This window comes from Puma concolor, chromosome B3 (genome assembly GCF_028749965.1).
Source record: "Puma concolor isolate L17-30 chromosome B3, mPumCon1.1.hap2, whole genome shotgun sequence".
In the NCBI taxonomy this organism is placed as follows: Eukaryota; Metazoa; Chordata; class Mammalia; order Carnivora; family Felidae; genus Puma; species Puma concolor.
This window is the reverse complement of record NC_141672.1, coordinates 47,835,500-47,858,957: the sequence shown is the minus strand read 5'-3', so window position 1 is coordinate 47,858,957 and position 23,458 is coordinate 47,835,500. Positions and strand designations below refer to the sequence as shown.

Here is a 23,458-nt window from a genome sequence, read left to right as displayed (position 1 = left end):
ATGTAAGTGGTGAATCACTGAATTCTGCTCCTGAAACCAATATTGCACTGTATGTTGATTAAAAAAAAAAAAAAGTCTCAAAGAAAAATATTCAAGAGTAGCTTTGGATCTAATGAACTTTCCTTTCTTGCAAAATGTTGCAATCCCCTGCCCCCACCTATCCTCCCGCCCCCCCCCCCACCGGCGAAAAAACCAGTAAAAGACAAAAGGGGACGTGGGAAGAAAAGGAACATTAAGGATGAAAACCATTATCAAATATATAAAGATTTACCATTTTTTCCTATGTACTGGCTTTTGCATGACATTCAGGGGTACCCAGAGCAAAACCAGGCCATCTCTATTCTTGTAACAAGTGTTAAGAGACATGACCTCACTCTTTCTATACCTCTTTTCCTGTTTCCTTTCTCTTCTCCTTCTTTGGCCTCCGCACCTTGGCCTGGCAATACCCATATGGAATGCCTAGAGCCACTGGTGACAAACCAGCAACAAATTAAAAAGTTTGCCTACACTGTACATGTATCTATCTTCAGTGAACCAAAGGTGCTGTGGGCAGGAGCTGCCAAATTACAAATATGCACAAAGGCAAATCAGCAACGGGCCTCCGCAATAAACAAGATTAAGTTGGGATAATTTATTAAAAAAAAAAAAAGTTACATAAATTGTAGTGCAATTACAGCTAACTTGTGGAAATTCTACTTTGGGAAGATTATTCTATTAAATGCCTAACAAAGTGAAGAAAACTTTGCACTTCTTATAGAAATATAAAGAATCACTATATCTGGATGAATATCATAATATGAAAGCGCAAGGTGGGCAGCAGAAGGCTTATATTTTTATCTTCCAGTTTCTCACTGCATTGATTTTTATTTATTCCCTACTTTAATACAATCTAATAATGACTGGAAGACAAGGATTCAGGCAAAAGCTAGAAGTCTTTTCAAAGACATAAAGGATATGGATTGCACTACCTATTTTACAGCCTGTGCCCATTTTTAAATTGTAAAAGTGAAAGATGTGACTACCGTGCTGATATGAAAAGTTTAAATGTCATTTTAATGCATTTCCAAAAAAGTTTGTACTGGGCAATACACATGCATATGAAGAAGATATTTAATATTTTTGTGCAACTGAAAGAGTAATTTATATATGGGAAAACATGTTTCTGCCACCTAGCTTAAGAATATTGCCAGTATCTCTAAAACCCACAGTATATCCCTAAATGATCAAATGCCCCTTCCTCTCAAAATAACCACCAATAAGAAGTTTGTGTTGAGCCACCTGGGTGGCTCAGTTGGTTGAGTGTCTGACTCTTGATTTTGGCTAAGGTCATGACCCCAGGGTCACGGGATCGAGCCCTGTGTTGGGTTCTGCGCTGAGTGAACGGCTTGCTTAAAGTCTCTCTCTTTCCCTCTGCCCTCCCCCCAGCTTACATGCTCTCTCTCTAAAAATACAAGAAAATGAAATAAAATAAGTTTGTGTTGATTACACTCCTTACTTTTCTTTACAGATTTCCTACATGTTCATTAATAATTTTAGCCAATTCTGTAGCATTGACTAGCAGAGACTAAATATTTTATTTCATTTTGTCTGTTTCGGAACACTATATAAATTAACTTACTGTCCATTGTTGGTTTCGCCCCGAATACTACGTTTCTGAGATTCACTGATGTTGAGCCAGATAGCTGTAATCCCCTCATTTTCACTGTTGTACAGCACTACACACATAACAATGTACCCATTTTCCTTTGAAAGACATCTGAGTTATTTTTAGTTTCTTGCTAATATAAATTATGCTCCTAATAACACTGTTGTAAATGTCTCCTGGTGCACATGTATGGGAGTTTCTTTAGGATATATACACCGAGGGGTGAAACTGCAGTCACAGGGCACATGCACATTCAACAAGATAAGAATATGTCAAACCATCTTCCAAAGTGATTGTACCAATTCATACTCCCACCAATAGTCAATGATAAATGTCAATGCTGAACATCCTTATCAATATTTGGTATTGTCACTTTCTTAAATTTTTGCCTGATGGGTGTTTAAAGATATTTCATTGTGGTTTTAAATTGCATGTCCTTGATTACTAGAGGGATGCACTTTTTTATTATATAAAAATATGTATTTAAAATACACACACACACACATATATATCCACGTGTGTGTGTGTGTGTGTGTGTGTGTGTGAGCGCATCTGCCTATCAATATCCATTTGAGTTTCTTGTTCTTTATTCTGGATATTAAAGCTTTGGTGGTTATACCTGTTGTTCTGTTGCAACATCTTTTCGATTTGTGGCTTGCCTTACTTTTAATGGTATCTTTTGAGAAAAAGAAGTTCTTAATTTCAATCTAATCAAATTTATCCATGCTACTTTATAGTTGTGTTTTTGTGTTTTGTTTAAGAACACATTCTCGGGGCGCCTGGGTGGCTCAGTCGGTTGAGCGTCTGACTTCAGCTCAGGTCATGATCTCACTGTTCGTGAGTTCGAGCCCTGTGTCGGGCTCTGTGCTGACAGCTCAGAGCCCGGAGGCTGCTTTGGATTCTGTGTCTCCCTCTCTCTCTGACCCTCCCCCGTTCATGCTATGTCTCTCTCTGTCTCAAAAATAAATAAACGTTAAAAAAAAAATGAAAAAAAAAACAACATATTCTCCCATATATTTTTTCTAATACATTTTAAAGTCTTAGCTTTCATAAATTATGTGTTTGATCTATCTGAAATGTGAGGTAGGGATCATTTTCATTTTTTTTACCCATAGGATAACTGGTTACCAAGCACCATTTATGGAACAGGCCACCCTTTACCAGTGATCTCCAAGGCTGTCTCTGTCATACATCAGGTTTGCAAACTAAGCGTAGATCCTAAGCACAAACTAGGGGTATCTAGTCTGGTGCACTGATCTGTCGGCTTACCCTTCTGCCAATCTAAATTGTCTTAAATACAAAAGTAGAAAAATAGTTCTGTTATCTACCAGGACATGACACCCTCTCTATCCTCTTGTTCTGTATCTTGCTACTTTTGGGCCTTTGATCTTCTACAATAATTTTAGGATCAGCTTGTTGAGTTTTGTGAAACTCTACTGGGATTTTGATTGGCATTGCATGGAATCTATAGGTTAGTTTGGGAGAATTAACATCTCTAGGTTACTGAATCATCCAATCTATGAAAATGATCGTTGTACATATTTAAGCTGTACTGAATATCTTTTAACAGTTTTTTTCATTTTAAATATAAATATACATATTTTATTAGATTTCTAGGAACCTTATATTTAGGTATAGGTATATATATATATATATATATATATATATATATATATATATATAGTTATGCTATTTCAAATAGTCTGCTGGGATATAGAAATGCAGCTGTTTTCACATATAGAGCTTTTATTTCACAGCCTTGTAAACTATCTTATTAATTTCATTTTTTCTGCAAATTCTTTTGTGTATTCTGTGTATACAACCATAAGACCCGCAAAGGAAAACAGATCTTTTCCATTCCTTAAAACTATTATTTCTTTTCCTTATCTTATTGACCGGTTACGCCTTCCAGTTGAGGCGCTGTTATAAGAATAGACATCCTTAGCTTATTCCTGATTTAAAAGAAATGTTTTTAGCCCTTCAGTACCAATGAGGACAATGATGTTTATTGTAGGTAAGTCCTCTTTATCAATATTTTTAAATCTACAAACAGTAAAATTGACTCTGAGTTTTAATGCGTATATAGTTTTGCATAACTAGCACCTTGATCAGGATACAGAACTGTTCCCATCACCCTAAAAAGCTGCCCTTTAAATTAAAACCCTCCCCTAAACCCTGTGACCACAAATCAGTTCTGTCTCCATAATTTTGTCTCTTCCAGTATGTCACATAAGTGGAAGCGCAAATTATGTAATCTTTGAGCTTGACTGCTATAATATTGTGATACACAGCTGGCCCCAGACAACAAGGGTTTGAACTGTGCAGGTCCATTCATACATGGATCCTTTTTAATAAATACAGCACAGTACTTACTATAAGTGCATTTTCTTTTCCTTATCATTTCCGAAATAACATTTTTTTCCTTTCTCTCCTTTTTTTTTTTTTTTTTTAGAGAGAAAAAGCACATGTAGGAGGGGGGCAGAGGGAGACAGAGAGAAGCTTAAGCAGGCTCCATGCTCAGTGCAGAGCCCGACATGGGGCTTGACCTGAGCCAAAATCAAGAGTCAGATGCTCAACCAGTTGAGCCACCCAGGTACCCCAACAATTTCTTTTTTCTAGCTTAATTATAAGAATACAGAATGTAATACACGTAACATAAAATATGTGTTGATTGACTATGTTATCGGTAAGGCTTCTGGTCAACAGTAGGCCATTAGTAGTTGAGTTTTTGAGAAGTCAAAAGTGATACACAAATTTTTGACTATGTGAGTGGAGGGGTCAATGCCCCTAACTAGCCTCCATATTGTTTAAGAGTCAACTGTAATAAGAAACATATGTTTGATCTTTGTCCCTGGTTCTTGCCACAGGGTTACTAAAACCCTTATAATTTCCTGAGTGATGGGTGAAAGAAATTCTTTTATTATTCATAATAAGCCTCTTTCAACCATACCTGAGTTTATGCTAATAAGGCAACCCTTGAAGGATGGGGGCTGATTGCCAGAGGAACCAACTATGTCATTAGAGGTTAAACTTTCTGCCTCATCCCGACCTCCATAAAGGAGAGAGGGGCTTGAGACTGAGGTCAATCGCCAACGATTTAATCAATTACATCTACATAACGGAACCCTCATAAAAACCAAACAACAGGGTTCGGGGAGCCGCTGGATTGGCAAACACATGGAGATACTGGAAGGGTGGTGCACTCAGACAGGATATGAAATCGCCACACCCCTTCCCCATACCTTACCCTGCCTGTGCAGCTCTTCATCTAGCTTTTCAGTGTATCCTCTATAATACCCTTCAAACCAGTACATGCGTTTTAAGCTAGTAAATGCAAACAAATGCTTCTGTGAGTTTTGTGAGTCATTCTAGTAAATTACTGAACCTCAGGATGGGGTCATGGGATCCCCCACGGGATCCCCCTTCCTCAATTTATAGCCAGTCAGTCCGAAGTACGAATGACAACCTGGAATGTGTGACTGCATCTGAAGCAGGGTGGGAGGGGTAGTCAGTCTTGTGGCCTTGAGTCCTTAACCTGACTGCTGTCTCTTTGGGGAATCTGTGGCAGAACTGAGTTAAATTGCAGGACACCCAGAACTGGGAGAAATGGTTGGTATAGGGAAAAACCTCCACACTTTTGGCACCAGCAGTTTTGAGAATAGAGACAGTAGTGTTTTTCCTTTAGCTTCTTTCACTCAGCACAATGCCTTAGAGATACTAACACAGTAGTTTAAACCTAACAGAAAATTACAAATTTGAGTTTTATTAAGTGTTCATTCATCTGTGTTGTCTACATCCCTGAGCAGACTCAGAAATTCATCTGGGTAAATGGGAAAAACCCAAAAGATAGTGTTATTACACTAGAACTTTACATATGTGCTCCTGCTGCTGAGAAGGCTTCTTTAGTCACTAGCATTTTTTTTTTTTTTTAACTCATTACAAGTTTGGATGCCATTTTGGTTTATAAGTGACATTCCTAACTGACTATGAGACAGAATCACAGTCTTGGAAGAATCCTTGGAGATCATCCAGGGAGGCAGTTTGGTACTGTGACAACAAGGGCTCTGGTATCATACAGACCTAGATCCTGCCTGCCATTCTTAGTTAGATTCACTTACCTTTTAACGAGTTTCAGTTTCCTTATCAGTAGAGAAAACAAACTAGGTATATTTCATTGGTTTATGAGAAAATTCAATGAGATACTCCATGTAAAATGCCCTGTGGAGTGCTACGCACACAGGCAAAGCTCCACAAAAGCAGTTGACATCATGTCTAGTACAACTCATTTTCCAGATTATGCAAATCATCGACTGAGACATGCTACTCTAATGGTTTAAATATTAAAATATTAAAACACAGTCATAACTCTGTGTAGAGGAAGATGCATATTTTGGATAACAGCTCTTAAAGGAAGCAAACAAAAATGATTTTTAATTAAACAAACATTGTATAATTCTCTATGCTAGATTATAATAATTCACCAGCCTGAGGAATGCAAGAACCACAAAAGAACACAAAAAACCTGAGATTTTTATCTTCCAAATATAGGAAAAGAAAATTATTAGAAAGAAAATGTAAGCTCATATGAAACCGTGGACAAATATTTTTAGTGTTGACAAATCACTTTCTATCAAAACCTTTAGACATTTTGTTCCTCCCACGTGCTCCCCCCCCCCCCCCCCGATCCACAGAGGGCAGGGGTGAAAACTGTGCTGTGAAATCAACATGTCGATATAATTATTTTAAAAATCAATGGATTTTATGTTAATAATCTAGAACAAAGAGTGAGTATACTCAAGACAACTTAATGAAAGGCTCTTTGTTTCCAAAGAGCAACTTTGTTGCCACTGACTAAATCATTTAATTTTTAAAGAAACTGTACCTCCATCAAGAGTAAGTTTTGACCGCCACTCAACAGGCAGAAATTCAACATGTGTTGCATGGTTGGAAAAATGCCTTTCTTCTATTTTTCTTGCAGCTTCTCTCATCCTAAAAAAAAAAAAAAACAAAATAAAAACAAAACAAAATGTTATCAGAGTAACTTCTCATATGTATTTATATGGTATAAAATATCTTTAACCATACAACTTCTACTTGCTAACTTTGTCCAATTATATTTTAATTATTGTTACACTGTGCAGTATTTCACAATACTAGGAATCCCTCATTTCAAAGATATTTCCCTAAATTTGTCATCAGTGATTTCAAGTATTACAAGCTTTCACATTATATTCTAAATAATTATACATATTAATCTTCAGTAGACAGAAAGTGCAACAAATCCACCCTGTGCCATCACCCTGACCCAAATATTGTCAAGTCATGGCCTGTCTTATTTCATCTATTTCTCCACTCATTCTCCCCATAATATGAATTTTTAAATTTTATTTTCAAAATTCAGATACAGCAAAGTTGACTTTTTTCCCCTTTTGGTATCAGTTGTATAGATTTTGTGGTTAGCATCACCACAATTAAGATATAGAATAGTTCTATTATTTCTCCAAATCCCTCACACTAACTCTTTATAGCAGTGCCCTTCCCCCATAATATTTTAAAGGAAATCCCAGATATCACATCATTTCATCTGTAAACTGTTTAGTATCTATTTCTAAAACATAAGGAAAACAACCTATTCTGTACTATTATCATACCAAAACTTTTTAAAAATGTTTATTTTTGAGAGAGAGAGAGAGAGACAGAGAGTGGGGTGGGAGGAAGGGGCAGAGAGAGAGGGAGACATAGAATCCAAAGCAGACTCCAGGCTCTGAACTGTCAGCACAGAGCCCGATGCGAGGCTCAAACCCATGAACCATGAGATCATGACCTGAGATGAAGTGGGACGCTTTACCAACTGAGCCACCCAGGCACCCCCCAAAACTAATTTTTTTAAAGTTTAATTCTTTTTGAGAGAGAAAGAAAGAAGATCCCAAGCAGGCTCTGCACCGCCAGCACCACTAGCTTGGAGCTGGATGTGGGGCTCAGACTCACAAACTGTGAGATCAATGACCCGAGTCAAAATCAAGAGTCGGATGCTTAACTGACTGAGCCACCCAGGTGCCCCAATCATACCAAAACTTTGAACAATTCTTTAATTTCAGCAAATATGTAGTTTAGCAGTTCCATTTTCCCAGTTAGACTATGTTATTTTATAACATAAAATATATTTTTACATTTTAATTGAGCTCCAAATACAACAGTCCCCCCTTTACATGTGGGGATACATTCCAAGACCCCCAGTGGATGCATGAAACTGAAGATAGTACTGAACCCTATATATATTGATTTCTCCTATACATACACACTTATGACAAGTTTAATTTATAAATTAGGCACAGTGAACGTTTAATAACAATAATAAAAAACAATTATACAACACAGTGTAATAAAAGTTATAGGAATGTGGGCTCTCAAAATCTTATTGCATTGCATTCATCCTTCTTCTTCTTGCCACGATATATGAGATGTTAAAATGCCTACGAGGTGACATGAAGTGAGGTGAATGACACATACATTGTGACACAGCATTAGGCTACTATCATCTGCTTCCAGACTGCAGTGGACCACAGATAACTGACATCAGAGAGGGTGCAACTGCAGATAAGGGTGGGGGTTGGCGCGGGGGGGGGGGGGGACTACTTTATAGTCCATGCACTGTAATTGGCAGGTATGTCTCTTAAGTGTCTTTTAATCTACAGGTTCTTCTCCCCCCCCCCCCCCCCGCTTTTTTTTTTTGTTTTGTTTTGTAATTTATTTTTGTCCTGCAGAGTTCCTCAGAGTCTGATTTTTTTTTTTTAATGTTTATTCATTTTTGAGACAGAGAGAGACAGAGAGCATGAATAGGGGAAGGTCAGAGAGAGAGGGAGACACAGAATCTAAAACAGGCTCCAGGCTCTGAGCTGTCAGCACAGAGTCTGATGCGGGGCTTGAACTCATGGACCGCGAGATCATGACCTGAGCTGAAGTCGGACACCCAACCGACTGAGCCACCCAGGTGCCCCCAGAGTCTGATTTTTAATGACTGTATCCCCATGGTATTTAACATGTTCTTTGTCCTCTACTTCCTGTATCTTGTTAGTGAGATATAGGGGCTTGATCAGATGAAAGTTCTACTATTTTGGCAAGACTACTATTCCATAGTTGCATACATCTGTGTTTGTCTCTTTCTGGTGAAGCTAGCAGTTATGACGATCACTGCTTAGATTCATTTATTTATTATGGTTCCATCACTCCTTATTTGTTTGTAAAGCTTACAATTCTAGAAAGAGAAATTTCTTCACATCAAATATTTGGTTGCTTTGGAATACAACCAAATCGTTTCTGTATGAAATGAGAAAGTGAAGGATGAATAGTTAATTCTTATCTTCTATTAACAATTTTCAAAATACTGAGTTCTTAGCTTCTATATTTTTTGACATATTTACTAACTCATACACTTAAACATATTTGAAGTGGAGTGTTTCAATCCACTGTAGTTATTATTCTTACGGATGCTCAAATTGTCTCCTTTTTTGATCAGTAAATCTCTTCAAGTTGGCTTCTGGTGTCCTTTTGACACGACCTCCCTAGTTTTTCCTTCTGAACAATCAAGTGGCTTTTTGGTTTGTTCATAGAGTTGTGCAATCACCGCTATTATCTAATTTCAGAACTTACATCACCTGCAAAAGAAATAATGCAGCCATAGCAGTCACCTTCCCATATTTCCTCTCCCTAGGCCCTGGCAATCACGAATCCACTTTCTGTCTTTATGGATCTGCCTATTCTGGGTATTTCACATAAATGGAATCATACGTATGTGGCCTTTTGTGTCTGGCTTCTTGCACTCATCATAACGTTTCAAGGTTCACCCACGTTTATTGTGAATCAGTACTTCAATGCTTTTTATAGTTGAATAATATTCTACTGTATGAATATGCTTTTGTTTATCCATTTGCATTGGAACGTTTGGATTGTTTCTAATTTTTGGGCTGTTATGAATAATGCTCCTATGAATATTCTTTAAAAGGGTTTTGTGTAGATATATTTTCAATTCTTTTGGGTACATACCTAGGGGTGGAATTGCTGGCTTGTATGCTAACTCTACGTTTAAATTCTTGAAGAGGTGCCAAACTATTTTCCAAGGCAATTACACTATTTTACAATCCCAACAGCAACATAGGAGAGTTCTAATTTTTCCACATCTTCACTAATACTTGTTATTTTCCAACTATTTGATAAGAGTCAACTTAGCAGGTATAGAGTGACATAACATCTCTTTGTGGTTATGAACTGCATCTCCCTAACACTTAATGATTTTGAACATCTTTTTATGTGCTTATGGGCCATTGGTATATTTTCTTTGGACAAATGTTTATTCAGATCCTTTACCTATTTTAAAAATTTAGGTTTTTTTAACTGCAAAAGTTCTTTATATATATCCTAGATACCAGATCCTTCTCAGATTATGATTTGCAAATATTTTCTCCCATTCTGTGGATCGTCTTCACTTTCTTGATAATGTCCTTTGAAGAACAAAAGTTTTCACTTTTGCCAAAGTCCAACTTCTCTTTTTTCCTCTGTGGCTTCTACTTTTGATGTTGTATCTCAGGAACCATTGCCTAATCCAAGGTCACAAAGATATACTCCTAAGTTTTAAGAGTTTTATAGTTATGGCTCTTATATTTGGGCTTTGATTAATTTTGAATTAACTTTTGTATACATGTGAGATAGGGTTTAATTTCATTCTTCTGCAGATATATATCCAGGTGTCCTAGCACCATCGGTTAAAAGGTTATTCTTTCATCAATGAATTGTTTTGGCACTCTTGCTGAAAATCAGCCCAACTCTGATTCTAATCCATTCATCTTGCTTTGTAGCAATTTATGAAACTGGGAAGTGTTAGTCCTCCATCTTTTTTTTTTTTAAGATTGTTTTGGCTACTCTGGGTTCCTTGCATTTCCATGTGGATTTTATTTATTTATTTGTTTATTTATTTATTTATTATATGAAATTTATTGTCAAATTGGTTTCCATATAATACCCAGGTGCCCTCCTCAGTGCCCATCACCCACTTCCCCCTCCCTCCCACCCCCCATCAACCCTTAGTTTATTCTGTTTTTAAGAGTCTCTGATGGTTTGCCTCCTTCCCTCTCTGTAACTTTTTTTTTTTCCCTTCCCCTTCCCCGTGGTCTTCTGTTAAGTTTCTCAGGATCCACATAAGAGTGAAAACATTCCATGTGGATTTTAGAATTAGCTTGTCAATTTCTGCATAAAAGACAGGTAGGACTTTAATAGGAATGTGCTTAAGTATTGCCATCTTAACAGTATTAAATCTTCTAATCCAGAAACGTAGGTTGTTTTCATTTACTTAGGTCTTCTTTTATTTCTTTCAATGGTGTACTACAGTTTTCAGTGTACAAAACTTACACTTCTTTTGCTAAACTTATTCCTAAGTAGGTTATTCTTTTTTTCTTTTTGATACTGTAATAAATGGAAATGTTTTCTTTTTTTTAAAAAAAAAAAAGTAAACTCAACCCCAACATGGGGCCCAAACTTATGACCCTAAGATCAAGAGTTACATGCTCTTCAAACTGAGCTAGCCAGACACCCCTAGAAATGCTTTCTTAATTTCCAGATTGTTCACTGCTAGTATATAAATACAATTGATTTTTGCATATTGATCTTGTATTCTGTAACTTTGCTGAGTTCATTTGTTGGCTGTAACAGTTTGTGTGTGTGTGTGTGTGTGTATAGATTCCCTAGGATTTTCTCTATTTAAGATCATGTTATCTGCAGAGATCATTTTATTTCTTCCTTTCTAATCTGGATCTCTTTTATTATTTCTTTTACTTGCCTAATTGCCCTGGGTGAAACCTCCAGTACAATGTTGATCAGAATTGGGAGGTGACATCCCTGTCTCATTGCTGATCTTGAGGAAAAGCTTTCACTGATTCATTGTTAGAGTGCAATATTAGCCATGGGCTTGTAGATGCCTTTTACCAGAGGGAAGAAATTCCCTTCTCTCTCTACTCTCCTGAGTGTTTTCATTAAGAAAGGGTGTTAAATTTTGTCAATGCCTTTTCTGCATCAAAAACCACATGATGTTTTTGTTCCCCTTTGCTCTATTAGTGTGGTGTATTACCCTTGATTTATTTTTAAAAATATGTTGAATCAATTTTCCATTCCTAGGATGAATCCCAATCAATCGTAAGGTATAATCTTCTTACATGTTGGTGGATTCAGTTTGCTAGTATTGTGTTGAGAATTTTGGGGTCCATAAAGAATAGTTATTTGTATTCATAAGGGATACTGATCTATAAGTTTTTTTTCCTTATGATATCTGTCTGATTTTGTTATTAGGACAATATTGGCCTCAACGAATGAGTTGAGAAGTCTTCCTTCCTCTTTTAGTTTTTTGGAGAGTTTATGAAGAATTGGTGCTCTTTTAATGTTTGCAGAATTTGCCAGTGAAGCCATCTGGTCCTGAGCATTTTTGTTTTTTTTGGAAGGAAGTTTTTTGATTATTAATTCAAATGCTTTACTTCTTAATGGTCAGTTTAGATTCTATTTCTTCTTATTGATCATCAAATCAGTTTGGTAGTTTGTATCTCTCTAGAAATTTGCCCATTTTATCTAGGCTATCTAATTTATCGGCACAGAACTGTACATAGTATTCCCTTATAATCCTTTGATTTCTGTAAGGTCAGTAATTATGTCCCCTCTTTCATTCCTGATTTTAGCAATTTGAATCTACTTTTTTCTTGGTCAACAATACATCACACTTTTTTTCTTGGTCTTCTTGACCAAGCTGCAGGCTTCTCAGTTTTGCCAAAAAAAATTAAAAAAAGAAAATCAACTGTAGTCTCACAAATACAAACAAGATTCAGAATGGTAGTGACAAGGATGAAGTTAATTTTACTCTTTTTACAGTTCTGGACTACTAAGGAATTGTAGAAAGCAGGGAAAGAGTTAAGAGATCCTCTGGATTTTCTTGTTTATAATTAATCAGAATTTCTTTTTGTTTATTTTCTATCAATTACTAGTTTATGTGGGTGGTTTTCCATCAAATTACCCTGTCTCTGAAGGAATGACGGCATCTTCTCGATAGCAGATACTTATTTTTTTAACCACTCTGGATTCATTCATTCCACTTACAGTAATAGCTCTTGATTTTTATTTGTGGCTCTACCTCTCCCTATGGTGATGATGAAGCCAACTTCCATCTGACTCTGGGAGATGACAAGCTCAATACATCATACCCTGCATGGCCGCATGTACAGATTCAGGTAGCTGGATGCAACGCCATTGGTCACTGAAATGCCTAGGCTAGCTGGGACTTCTGGAAAAACAGGGTTACTCTTTCTTCTGAAGTTGAACATAATATAATATAAACCGTATCTGGAAGCACACACAGGAGATGTCTGAGAATAGCTAAAAAATGAAAGAAAGTACAGTAGAAACTGGATTCTCGGTTCTCAGGACTGACACATCTTACATTTAGACTTCTCAGTGTTATGAACTACTAAATCCTCCTTTTGGTTCAAGCCTTTTTGGATTAGGTTTCCCCTCACCTACATCCAAAGAAAGCAAGCTGATACCTTCTCATTTATCAATGGCGCCAGAGTGAATCTGTCATTAAACCCGTATCTCAGATTCCTAGATATCCAAGCAAAAGATTAGCATTTTGACATAAGAATACAAATATTATAAGAAATAACGTGCAACTCCTCAGAACACAAATCAGAAAGAAGAGATTTTTGTAATAGAAACTAGGAAGACTGACAAAAAATTAGGGTGGCTTAGCGGTATCTGACTAAATTTTTAAAAGTTGAACCGTACTTTAATCCATCAGTTGACATTAAGAGGTGTTACAATAAAAGGTGAAACAAAACTCAACATTGCATTATTATAGAGATGTTGATGAGGACAAAGTTTCTGGTATTGCACAGTAGTTGCTCTATAAGGACTCAAGAAATACATTTACTTGAAGCCTCAGAACCAGATAAAGTGTGCTCTGAACCAAAAACTGATCTGTTTCATCACATCATAAATATGATTAGATTTTTCTTCATACTGATGGCTAGTTTAGAGCCACATTTATGGTGGCTTAACCCTAACATTTCCTTTCAACACAGTCCTTAACATTTTACAAACACACACAAGTATAAACATCCCTCACCCCCATAACATCTTACAGTTTTTAGACTAAAGATGGGAAAAAAAAAGAATAAAGTTGAATAAAAATAAATTAATGAGGTAAATAATGTACGTGGTGTGTTGGTAAATAATCCACTGTTCTCTGTGTAAAATTTAGAGTTCAGTTTCCTCTGGTAGTAATTAATTGGCTAGGTTAAGCTGCTAACTGGCAATTTATTTACTTATTTATTTAAAATGTTTATTTATTTTTGAAAGAGAGAGAGAGAGAGAGAGAACATAATCAGGGGAGGGGCAGAGAGGGAGGGAGACAGAGGATCCAAAGCAGGCTCTGTGCTGAGAGCGGAGAGTCCAATGCGGGGCTTGAACTCACAAGCTGTGAGATCATGACTGAGCTCAAGTCAGATGCTGAGCCACCCAGGTGCTCCATGACAATTTAAAAAATTCTTATGTTTTTCATCATTATGCAACCTTGTAATTATTCTGTTTCTGCAGTTCAGTGAGTAAGATACAAACTAAGAACTACAATTTTTCTTTGCTTTCAACCTTAATATAATGTAAATTAATAAGTTGAAAACACTTTCTTATTCTTCCTCTTCTCCATGTTGTGGGGGAAAAAACCTCAAATATCATCATCATCATCTGGACATAATCACTCTCACAATTTGGTCTAGAAATTCCATCTATAACCTAAGAGATATTAGAGTAGTTTGCATTGAACATGCGGTGGAATGATTAAACTCTGTTATACCCCGGATAAAAGTCTGGATTCTAGTGATGGAGAATGTATTCATCAAAGAACTCACTCACATGGCTGTATTTTTGATAATTCTTCCTTGGTCCATTTTCTGTCCAATGCCGTGCACAACAAATACAATATGAGTAGTCTGTGATGGCTTGTCTTCTAATGTGGCTTCTTCTACATAACCTCTATGAAGTCTAGTCCCACTACTTGATGCTGTAGAAAAATTATGATTGTAAGTTTACTATTTATTCCAGAAATAGCATTTGGGCATACATTTAAAGAAATAATAAAGAAAAAGGAGCACTAGCAAAAAATTTCACTGGGTTGGGTGGGGATGAAATTTGTGAAATGATGTACAGTGACTGGCTCAGAGTACATGACACCAAAGCCAGAAACCATAGGGAAAAGAAAAGCAAGGAGGGAAGAATGGACTGAACACATAAAAAATTTAAAAAGTTCTCTGTAAAAAAAAAAAAAAAAAATACCATGAAGCAAAGATAAAAGATGAATGATAAACCGGGAAAACTTTTGCAAAATTCAGTGCCTAATGAGTTAATTACTGGAGTGCAAAGGAGAGCTTACTAATCAAAAAGTGAAAAGACAACCACTGAAATAGCAAAATGGGCTAAAGACAAGGTAATTCACAAAACAAATACAAATGACTAGGAAACATGTAAGAAGATATTCAAGTACATCTTGTTATCAAAGAAATTATATAAGAGGTAATTGCAAAAAAATTGGTATCAGACTTAACGAAACTTTCTGAAAAATTTATTAATAATGCTCTCACATCTTCCTCAAGCACCATTTCCTCTTTCCTTTCGTCAAACTTCTGTAAAGAGCTGTCTATTCTTACTGCCTCTATTTCTTCCCCTACTTAGACTTCAACCCATGCCAGTCTGGCTTCTAGCCCCTCAATCCATCCAAGTCACCAATGATCTCTACATCACTAAATCCAACAGAAAATTTTTAGTCTTCACCTTCAATTGCCATGTTTTATTTTCACATCACTGCCTGAGGTTTGAATGCTGTTGTGTTTCTAGAAGTATAAAAGATATTTATTAATTTTGTCAGATCATTCTAAATATATGATTATTCACTGATGAATACATGTGAACTCAATCACCTTAATAAAAGTTTCATTTAACAGGGCAGTAACTATCACTAAATTTAATACATATTTAAAATATACTAAAAATAGAATCTGAATAGTCCCTTTTGAATACAAGAAAAAAAGATTCCCCAAAGTTTGACAAACTATATTTAACAATTACCTTTAGAAAATCCCAGTTTTTGGGTAACTGTCCTTGCAATTTTAGAAGTTGTTGCATCACTGTAAAGATACACTTCATCCACACTGTGCCAGTCCACATGATTTCTACTCAACTTGAAACTGTGAATAGCTGTTGCAAAAAGGAAAAATTAATTTGAAGGTCTCTCATTTGTGCAAAGAATTAGAATACACAGATTTTTGAATCAGTATTTGAACTCAGTTGAATATAAAATTATTTTGCTGAAACACATATTAAATTGAAGCAAGTGATGGATAGGGGCTTTATTTTATAAATGATTAACCATGCTACAGGGAATGGTAATTCGTTAGAACAACACGGAATAACTGGCTTACCCACCATAGTTTTAACCTCTAACTGGTAGTTAACATGCTCTGATTATTAAAGAACTGCTTTCCCAGGTGATATGACATTTCTTCCTTCTAAGGGATAATTTATACCTTCATGAAAGTCCTCAATACCTTTGACATAGAAACTTAAGTTTCTTTTCTTCTGTGGACTATATTTTTGGATCTGTGAAAATTTCACTCAGCGGTGCAAGACAAAACAAGACTGAGAGGAAGACGGGGAAGACAACAATCTAACTGATTAGAAATAGGTAGTTTTGGAATGGATACTAAACGAATTATCACTGGATATTGCTCACCATAACAGAAATCCAAAGTTGAAAGATGTTTTAATAAGAAATCAAAGAAATTTTTTCTACTGTGATGTTCAAATCAGTATGGTTATTACATTTCTGAAAATAGGCTCTAAAAAAAAATGAAACCTATATGCTCAAGGAATACATAAGCTCTGTGAGGCAAGGACTACGTCTTGATCATTTTGTACCACGAGCACCAGTGTCCTAGCAGAGCCTAGACCCATTTCACAAATTCAGTGATACGTGTTTGTGGAAGCAGCAGATTAAGAGAAGTGTCATAACATATCCATCGATTCATACTTGATAATTCTTATATTCTGAAGGCCTTAAACTTTCCTCTGTATCTCCGGTATAGAGATGAGAAAAATTCACATACCTTTCAGAAAACCAGGCACCTTAAAATCACTATGTCTGATTTATTTTTTAAAAAAATCCCTTTTAAGCAAAATATAATCTCTACTATATATAAAGACCCAGAGGTACAAAGAGTCCCTTAATAGGGTCTTGCCACAAAGCTAGTTACCAGCAGAGTCTAACTATTCAGATTTGAGGATGGGTTGGAAATAACCTCAGCTTATATATGAAACGTTATAGCCCTTGTCAAGATCTAAGACCATAAAGTCATTTTTATGAAAATCTATTCCCTACTAGAATACATAGAAAAGTAAATCCTTTCTGGGGAATTGTACTTAAGTTATACTACAAATACAATTTCAAAAACTTATAAAAAACCAATTTGTATTTCACTTATTTGCCCGGACATATTACTAACACTAAACACAGACCAAGATGCAATTAATGTAACAAACATTAATATCTTCAATTCTCAAAAAAAACTTCAGAAAAACAATGTACAAACTCAGCTTTCTATAAAATAACTTTTCATAAATTAAGAAAATATTTTGTATGAGTTTAACAATTATTTACTTTTTCTATGCCTGATCCAAATCACTATTTTATGCCTTTTTATCTAATGTTTCTAAACCACATTTTTGTTCAAATAGTTTTGAGTAACATATGCTTAAAACATTGAAACTGTAAGACCAAGATAAAGAACAGTGGTAAGTCAATGAAATCTTGTTCCTCCTCAAACCATCCACATACTGTCTTAAAGTAAAACGTCTTAGTATTGGTGAACATGTCATTACTGGACCACACACATTATTTACAAATGTTCATAGCGCTTAAAATTAAGTAACTCTAAACAAAATAGCACACTGGACACAATTCTAAAAACTAATAATTTCTACGCTTTAAATACTGAATGCTATAAGCCAGGGTGTATAACTACATGGAGAAATAAAACTACAATTACTGTACCTTGAGAACGCTTTCGCTTAAGACCTGCCGCATCTGTACTCTCCTTATATCCTCTCCATTTGAACAGAGAAGGGAGGGAGAAGGGAGGGAGGTGGTAGACAACTAAGAAAGCAAAAACACTGAGCTTCAAAGTAAATTTTAAATGAGGTTTGCCATTTTGCCTTTTTGTTGTATTAATTTTAAAAAATGAGTTGTATTTGACAAACATTCTAAATGATTTATTTATATAATTTCTCATGAAAAATCAGTAAAGCAAAACATTAGTTTAATAATGTTTATCAAATATATGCTCTACTTTTATTGCAAGAAAAAAGGCAAATGATACCTATCAGTTAAAGATAACTATGCGATCATATTGAATGTCTTTGCATACATAGAATAAAAATAGGTCATGGTATTTTTTGTATGCATAAGGGATGTATAAGTCCCATCTTCACAATACTAAGGTTCTTTACTCTCACCAAATTTGTGACTATGACATAGCTGACAGCTGATATGCAAATTAAGAAGGCAATAAATAACATTTTAAACATCAATGCAGTTTTCCTGAGAAAATATCACAGTATACATTCCACTAGATGCCTTCTATTACTGAAGTATATAATGGAAGCTTCCCACAGAAACAAAATATTCTTTTTGCAACTTTGTCCAAGCTGCTAAAAGAATATTTAAAATGAAACTTTTGCCAAAATAAATCAAATTGGAAGCTGTGCTTTTAAATGATTAGTTATAAAAAAATGAAAGATTAGTAACACATAATGAAAAAAAAAAGTCACCAGTAAAAATGTATGCTGTGACATCTAGTAAACATGAAACTGACAACATAAAGCCAGACATAGATTTGGTATTTGGCAAATCAGCAGAAAACCTTGAAGTCAACACTTTCTCTGTCAAACATTGCTACAGTTGCAATTGCTCAGTTGTAAATTTCTTTAAAATAAAATAAGCAATTTATTCAAAATAAATTTTATTTAAAATAAGCAATTATTTAAAAATCCACTTGAAATGGAACTTTACAAATCAGTTCAATTAATGAACCACAAGAACCTTTAGGACTTAGTTCAAATTTGTGTTCTAAAAAGCATTTGCTTTTGCATCCTCACTCCCTTCTACATTAACATGACACTCAAAGGTTAAATACTGTTCAAATATGAACATACTTAATTCCTGTTGTATGGTACTAGAAATATTTTTAAAAATCTGTTAAATGTACACATGAAATATATTCAGAGATTTGTGCAATAAAGGTAACAGAAATGCTTACAAGGCACTTAATAATCACAACCACACGTAATTAGATGGCTACAGACTAGGATTAAAAACTGGAATGTAACATCAAGATTATAAAAACATTTCATTGTCACAGAGGGGTAGAAAATGACAGCTGAAACAATTTTCTTCACTGAAAAAGTGTCTTCTCTCAGGCACCTTCTGGTCAGTTATTGAGGAGTAGATGTACCAGTTGCAGGAAACATTTTTAAACAAAAAATTCATTAAGAAAATGCTATCAAAGTAGATCAAATTGACATAAATTTGAGACTTTAATACTCAAAGAAACAAAACCTAGATTTTATATTTCCACTAGTAAAACTAACATGAACCAAATCCATATTTACTAGAAGAAAATTAAAAGAATAAAAAAAGTCATTAGTACAAAGTATGCTGTGACATTCTGTAAGCATGAAATAGCCAACATAAAGCCAGACATAGACTTGATATTTGGCAAATCAGCAGATAACCTTGAAGTCAACATTTTCCCTGTCAACTATTGCTAGTTACATACCAATACATTTTCCCACATTTTAAATAAGCAATTATTTAAAAATTTACTTGAAATACATATGGACCATTTGACTACATTTCAAAATTATGCAAACACTTTCCGAAAACTAGTCAAAATATAAAAAAGAAAGGCTTTTCTTTCTAAAGGAACAGTACAATTTAGGGATTAAAAAAAGACAAACATCCCAATATAACAAAAATAGAGAAGCACATTTATTTGAAATACTTTCACAAAATTAAACAGATATGGTTCTTTACCTTCCTCTCAAATTAAATTCTTATTTTCACTTGAAAGTCACTTGCCGTATCTGTCACAACATCCCATAGTATAGTTAGAAAGCTCAATTTTTTTCAACCCAAAGCACAGAATTAGGGGTACTATCATTAGTACAGTAGAGACAAAAACTAATTACTATCAATCCAAACAGGGATCACCACTAAATGAAATTCAAGTGCTAAAAAGCATTACTTAATTTTTCCCCGTAAAATGAAGTTTTAGTTAAGAATTCTTATGTTAGCAAAAATATGCATAAACTCAAAATGTTCACTTATTAAATGCTAACATTTAATTAAATGTATACTAAAGCCTACACAGCAATGAAAAAAATTTAAAGTACTTTAAAGCATTTCCAATAGGTTTTCTTACTAATCCACCTCTTAAAGAGATTTTCTTCATTATATAATTCTGAAAGCAACAGAGTATCAACAAAGGTGGTTGCTGATGACATACTAATCCTCAGAATAGAACAACTCAATGACTTTTCCCGTTCTAAAAGCTGTTAACCTATATAATCTCAACTTTAGGGGAAGCCGGTCTGCACATCTCAAACCTGCCAGCTATGAGAAAACTCATAGAAACCTTGGATCTCAGAGAAACTAATTAGATAAACTTATAAAACATAGTAACTAAAAGCTAGAAGGTGGGAATCCTCTTAGTTGCCAGAGAGAGGAAAAGGAAAGCTGATTACAAAGGGTTAGCACGCCTCCAACTCCTCTCACCTTTTTGACTTTTGCAATTCTATATTCACAGTTTGCAATTCTATATTCACTATATTCTTATCCAGTAACAGTGACAGGAATACACACTTTACATGCCAAATTGTTAAATGTTTTAAGTCAAGATCCACCAACACTTGTGATGTCAGAGCACCCCAAATTAGTTTGAATAGTAACTTAGCTACGACTTTATATTGAGAGGGTGGCTCTTGTAGACAGCATATAGTCAGGTTTTGCATTTCTAATCTGGCAATCTCTGCTTTTTAATTCAAGCATTAGTTCACTTACGTTTACTGTGATTACTGACATGAGTGAATTTAGGTCTACTATTTCCCATTTGTTTTCTTTGTTCCATCTGTATTTTGTTTCTTGTTTCTCCTTTCTTGATTTCTTTTGAATTAAATTTTTTTTTACTATTTTAATTACCCTACAGGAATTTTTTAAAAACTTTTTATTGTGGAATAATTTTATACTTACAGAAAAGGTGCAAAAATAGAACAGAGAATTATCATATATTGGCTTCCCCTAAAGTTAGGGTAACTATAGTACAATTATCAAAACTAAGAAATTAATATTAGCACAACACTAGCAACTAAGATATAGACTTCATTCAGATTTCTCCAGTTTTTCTAATGTTCTTTTCTGTTCTAGGATCCAATCTAGGATACCATGTTGCATTTCATTGTCATGTTCCCTTAGTCTCCTCTAAACTGACAAATTCTTCAATCTTTCATAACTTTGATACTTAAAAAAATCATTATTGAGGTATAATTGACAAAAGTATAAGATATTTAAAGTGTACATCATGGTACGCTGAGATACTTACACATTGTGAAACAATACCCCTCATCTAGTTAATAGGACCCCTTAACACTTTTGAAGAGCTCTGATCAGTTTGTTTTGTAGAATGTCCCTTAATTTGAGTTTATCGATGTTTTCTCATGACTGGATTGAGGTTACACATTTTTTGGCCAGAGTGAAGTACAGGACTAACCCATTTACTTTAACCTTTTTAAAACTGATTATTGCTTCCAAAGAAAAATTGTGAAGTGAGTGAAATACCAATCTAGCAGAATGTTTAAGAATTTTCAAAATTACTTATTTGCAGGCCTGATTTTATTTGTATAATCCATCCCCAGTAAAACTCTAGGCTGCTAGGAGGTAGGGTGGGAAGAGAATTTGTATTTTAATTTTCAAAGAAAACAAAATTTAGATTAAAGTATCTAAGTTGAAAAAGTGATTATATTTTTATAGGTTATCTTTATTTGTATGCTAAAAAAGTTATGCTAAATTTTCACCAATCTATTTAATTCAATGCTTACTTTGAGATTAGTAGGAAAATTAACAAGGAGAAAATATTAAAAAATCCAAGTTATTTGTAGCATCAGCTACCCTAACCAAAACACAGATAAGGTGAGAAAAAAAAGGAATTGCTGTTTTATTTTAACATTCTTCAAGGCAAAGGCTCGGTTTCTTAGAATTTTCACAGAGGAAGGGGAAAAAAGGAAAAAATTCCACAGAGCACTTAAGAGTTCCCAAATATACCATTTAAAAATGCTTTTAATAATTAAATGGGACTTTTCCAGAAAACTGTATTTGAAAAAACTCCACGGCACTGTGATTTCCAACTCTCTTTATTCTAAATCTTTTTGCAGAATATCTAATTCTGTATTCACTGTTTACTGTGTTATCTTTTACTTATACTTTGGAACTATTCTCATCTTTGGCTGTCTTCCCCAAAACTTCTTGAGGGTCAAAACCCTGTCTATTTCTTTCACAAAAGTGCCTAGCACAGTACTAACTGAACATGGAAATATTAAAAACCTCCTGAAAATATGAAGAGTCAAGGCTTTATCTTATGTACATGAGAAAATTTAGGTGGAAAAGATATTTTTACCCTAATTAATTAATGAAATAGGATATTTCAGAAGCTTGGAGGTAAGAAGCAAAGTAAAAGATTAGAATATGTTTTTCCTTTATAGATATGGCAAATTTGATTTATTTTTCCAATAATGGTGGCTTTTTGGACAGCAAATATTCTTTCCTTAAGACCAGTGATAATTTTTAAATGTACTACAAAATTTCCCATAATCTTCAAAGTCAAACATCACATCTTAATTCATAAATGTATGTTTTACATAAAACTGAACAACTAAAATGGCTAGAAATTTATGAAAACAGTATATATGCAAAATTGAACTTAAAATCTTCGTTAATAACACGCTGAAGCTTTACCTATATGCCATAGCGTATTTTAAAAAACCAATTTTTCTTCTAGTGAACCTTAAAGAATCATCATTTTGAAAGATCACAACACAAAAATGTTTAACAGTTTAAAAATTTTGTTATTACTAATTGGAATTTTACTACTCAATGTATATCCTTAAAGCTAGCAAAAAATATTGTTATAATATCCTAGATTGATACTCTAGAATCAACATACACAAAGACATACTAAAAATCTAATCATACAAATATACCATGTTCTTTATCAGACTTATTTAAATGACTGGCTCATAAAATTAGGGCACTTTGAAGGAAACTGAAGTATCCTGCTACACTTAACATTTTGGTAGGGAGTAGAAGTAAAAAGGACACACAGAATTCTAATTTTTATTGTAATAAAAACAAGATTCCAAGGGTGCCTGGGTGTCTCAGTTGGTTAATCATCCCTCTCTTGATTTCGGCTCAGGTCATGAACTCATTGTTCCTTAGATCAAGCCCTGTCTTGGGCTCCTCACTGAGACCACGGAACCTGCTTGGGGTTCTCTCTTTCCCTCGCTCTCAGCCCCTCCCCCCACTCGCACATGCTCTCTCTCTCTCTCTCAAAACAAACACCCCAAGATTCCAAATAGATGGGTTCTAGAGATGAAAAAGAGCTGATAACTAACTTCCACAAGATGGAT

General features: G+C 34.8%; 1 protein-coding gene and 1 long non-coding RNA gene across 8 annotated transcripts in view; one reads left to right on the top strand and one right to left on the bottom strand.

Moving 5' to 3' along the window:
- Nucleotides 1–23,458, top strand: part of LOC147579955 (uncharacterized) — a 489,173-nt gene that overhangs the window by 168,726 nt on the left and 296,989 nt on the right. The gene's annotated exons all lie outside the window — the stretch shown is intronic.
- Nucleotides 1–23,458, bottom strand: part of DDHD1 (DDHD domain containing 1) — a 110,084-nt gene that overhangs the window by 32,208 nt on the left and 54,418 nt on the right. For 4 of the 7 annotated variants that reach the window (XM_086709734.1, XM_025919044.2, XM_025919043.2 and 1 more), the window contains 3 exons: nucleotides 15,794–15,922; nucleotides 14,585–14,732; nucleotides 6,528–6,634 (listed from right to left, as the gene is read on the bottom strand). In XM_086709734.1, the coding sequence (XP_086565860.1) occupies nucleotides 6,528–6,634; nucleotides 14,585–14,732; nucleotides 15,794–15,922 (384 nt within the window). Of the gene's footprint in view, nucleotides 1–6,527; nucleotides 6,635–14,584; nucleotides 14,733–15,793; nucleotides 15,923–17,774; nucleotides 17,877–23,458 lie in introns of all 7 variants that reach the window. The other 3 variants (XM_086709731.1, XM_086709733.1, XM_086709732.1) reach the window with 1 other exon arrangement.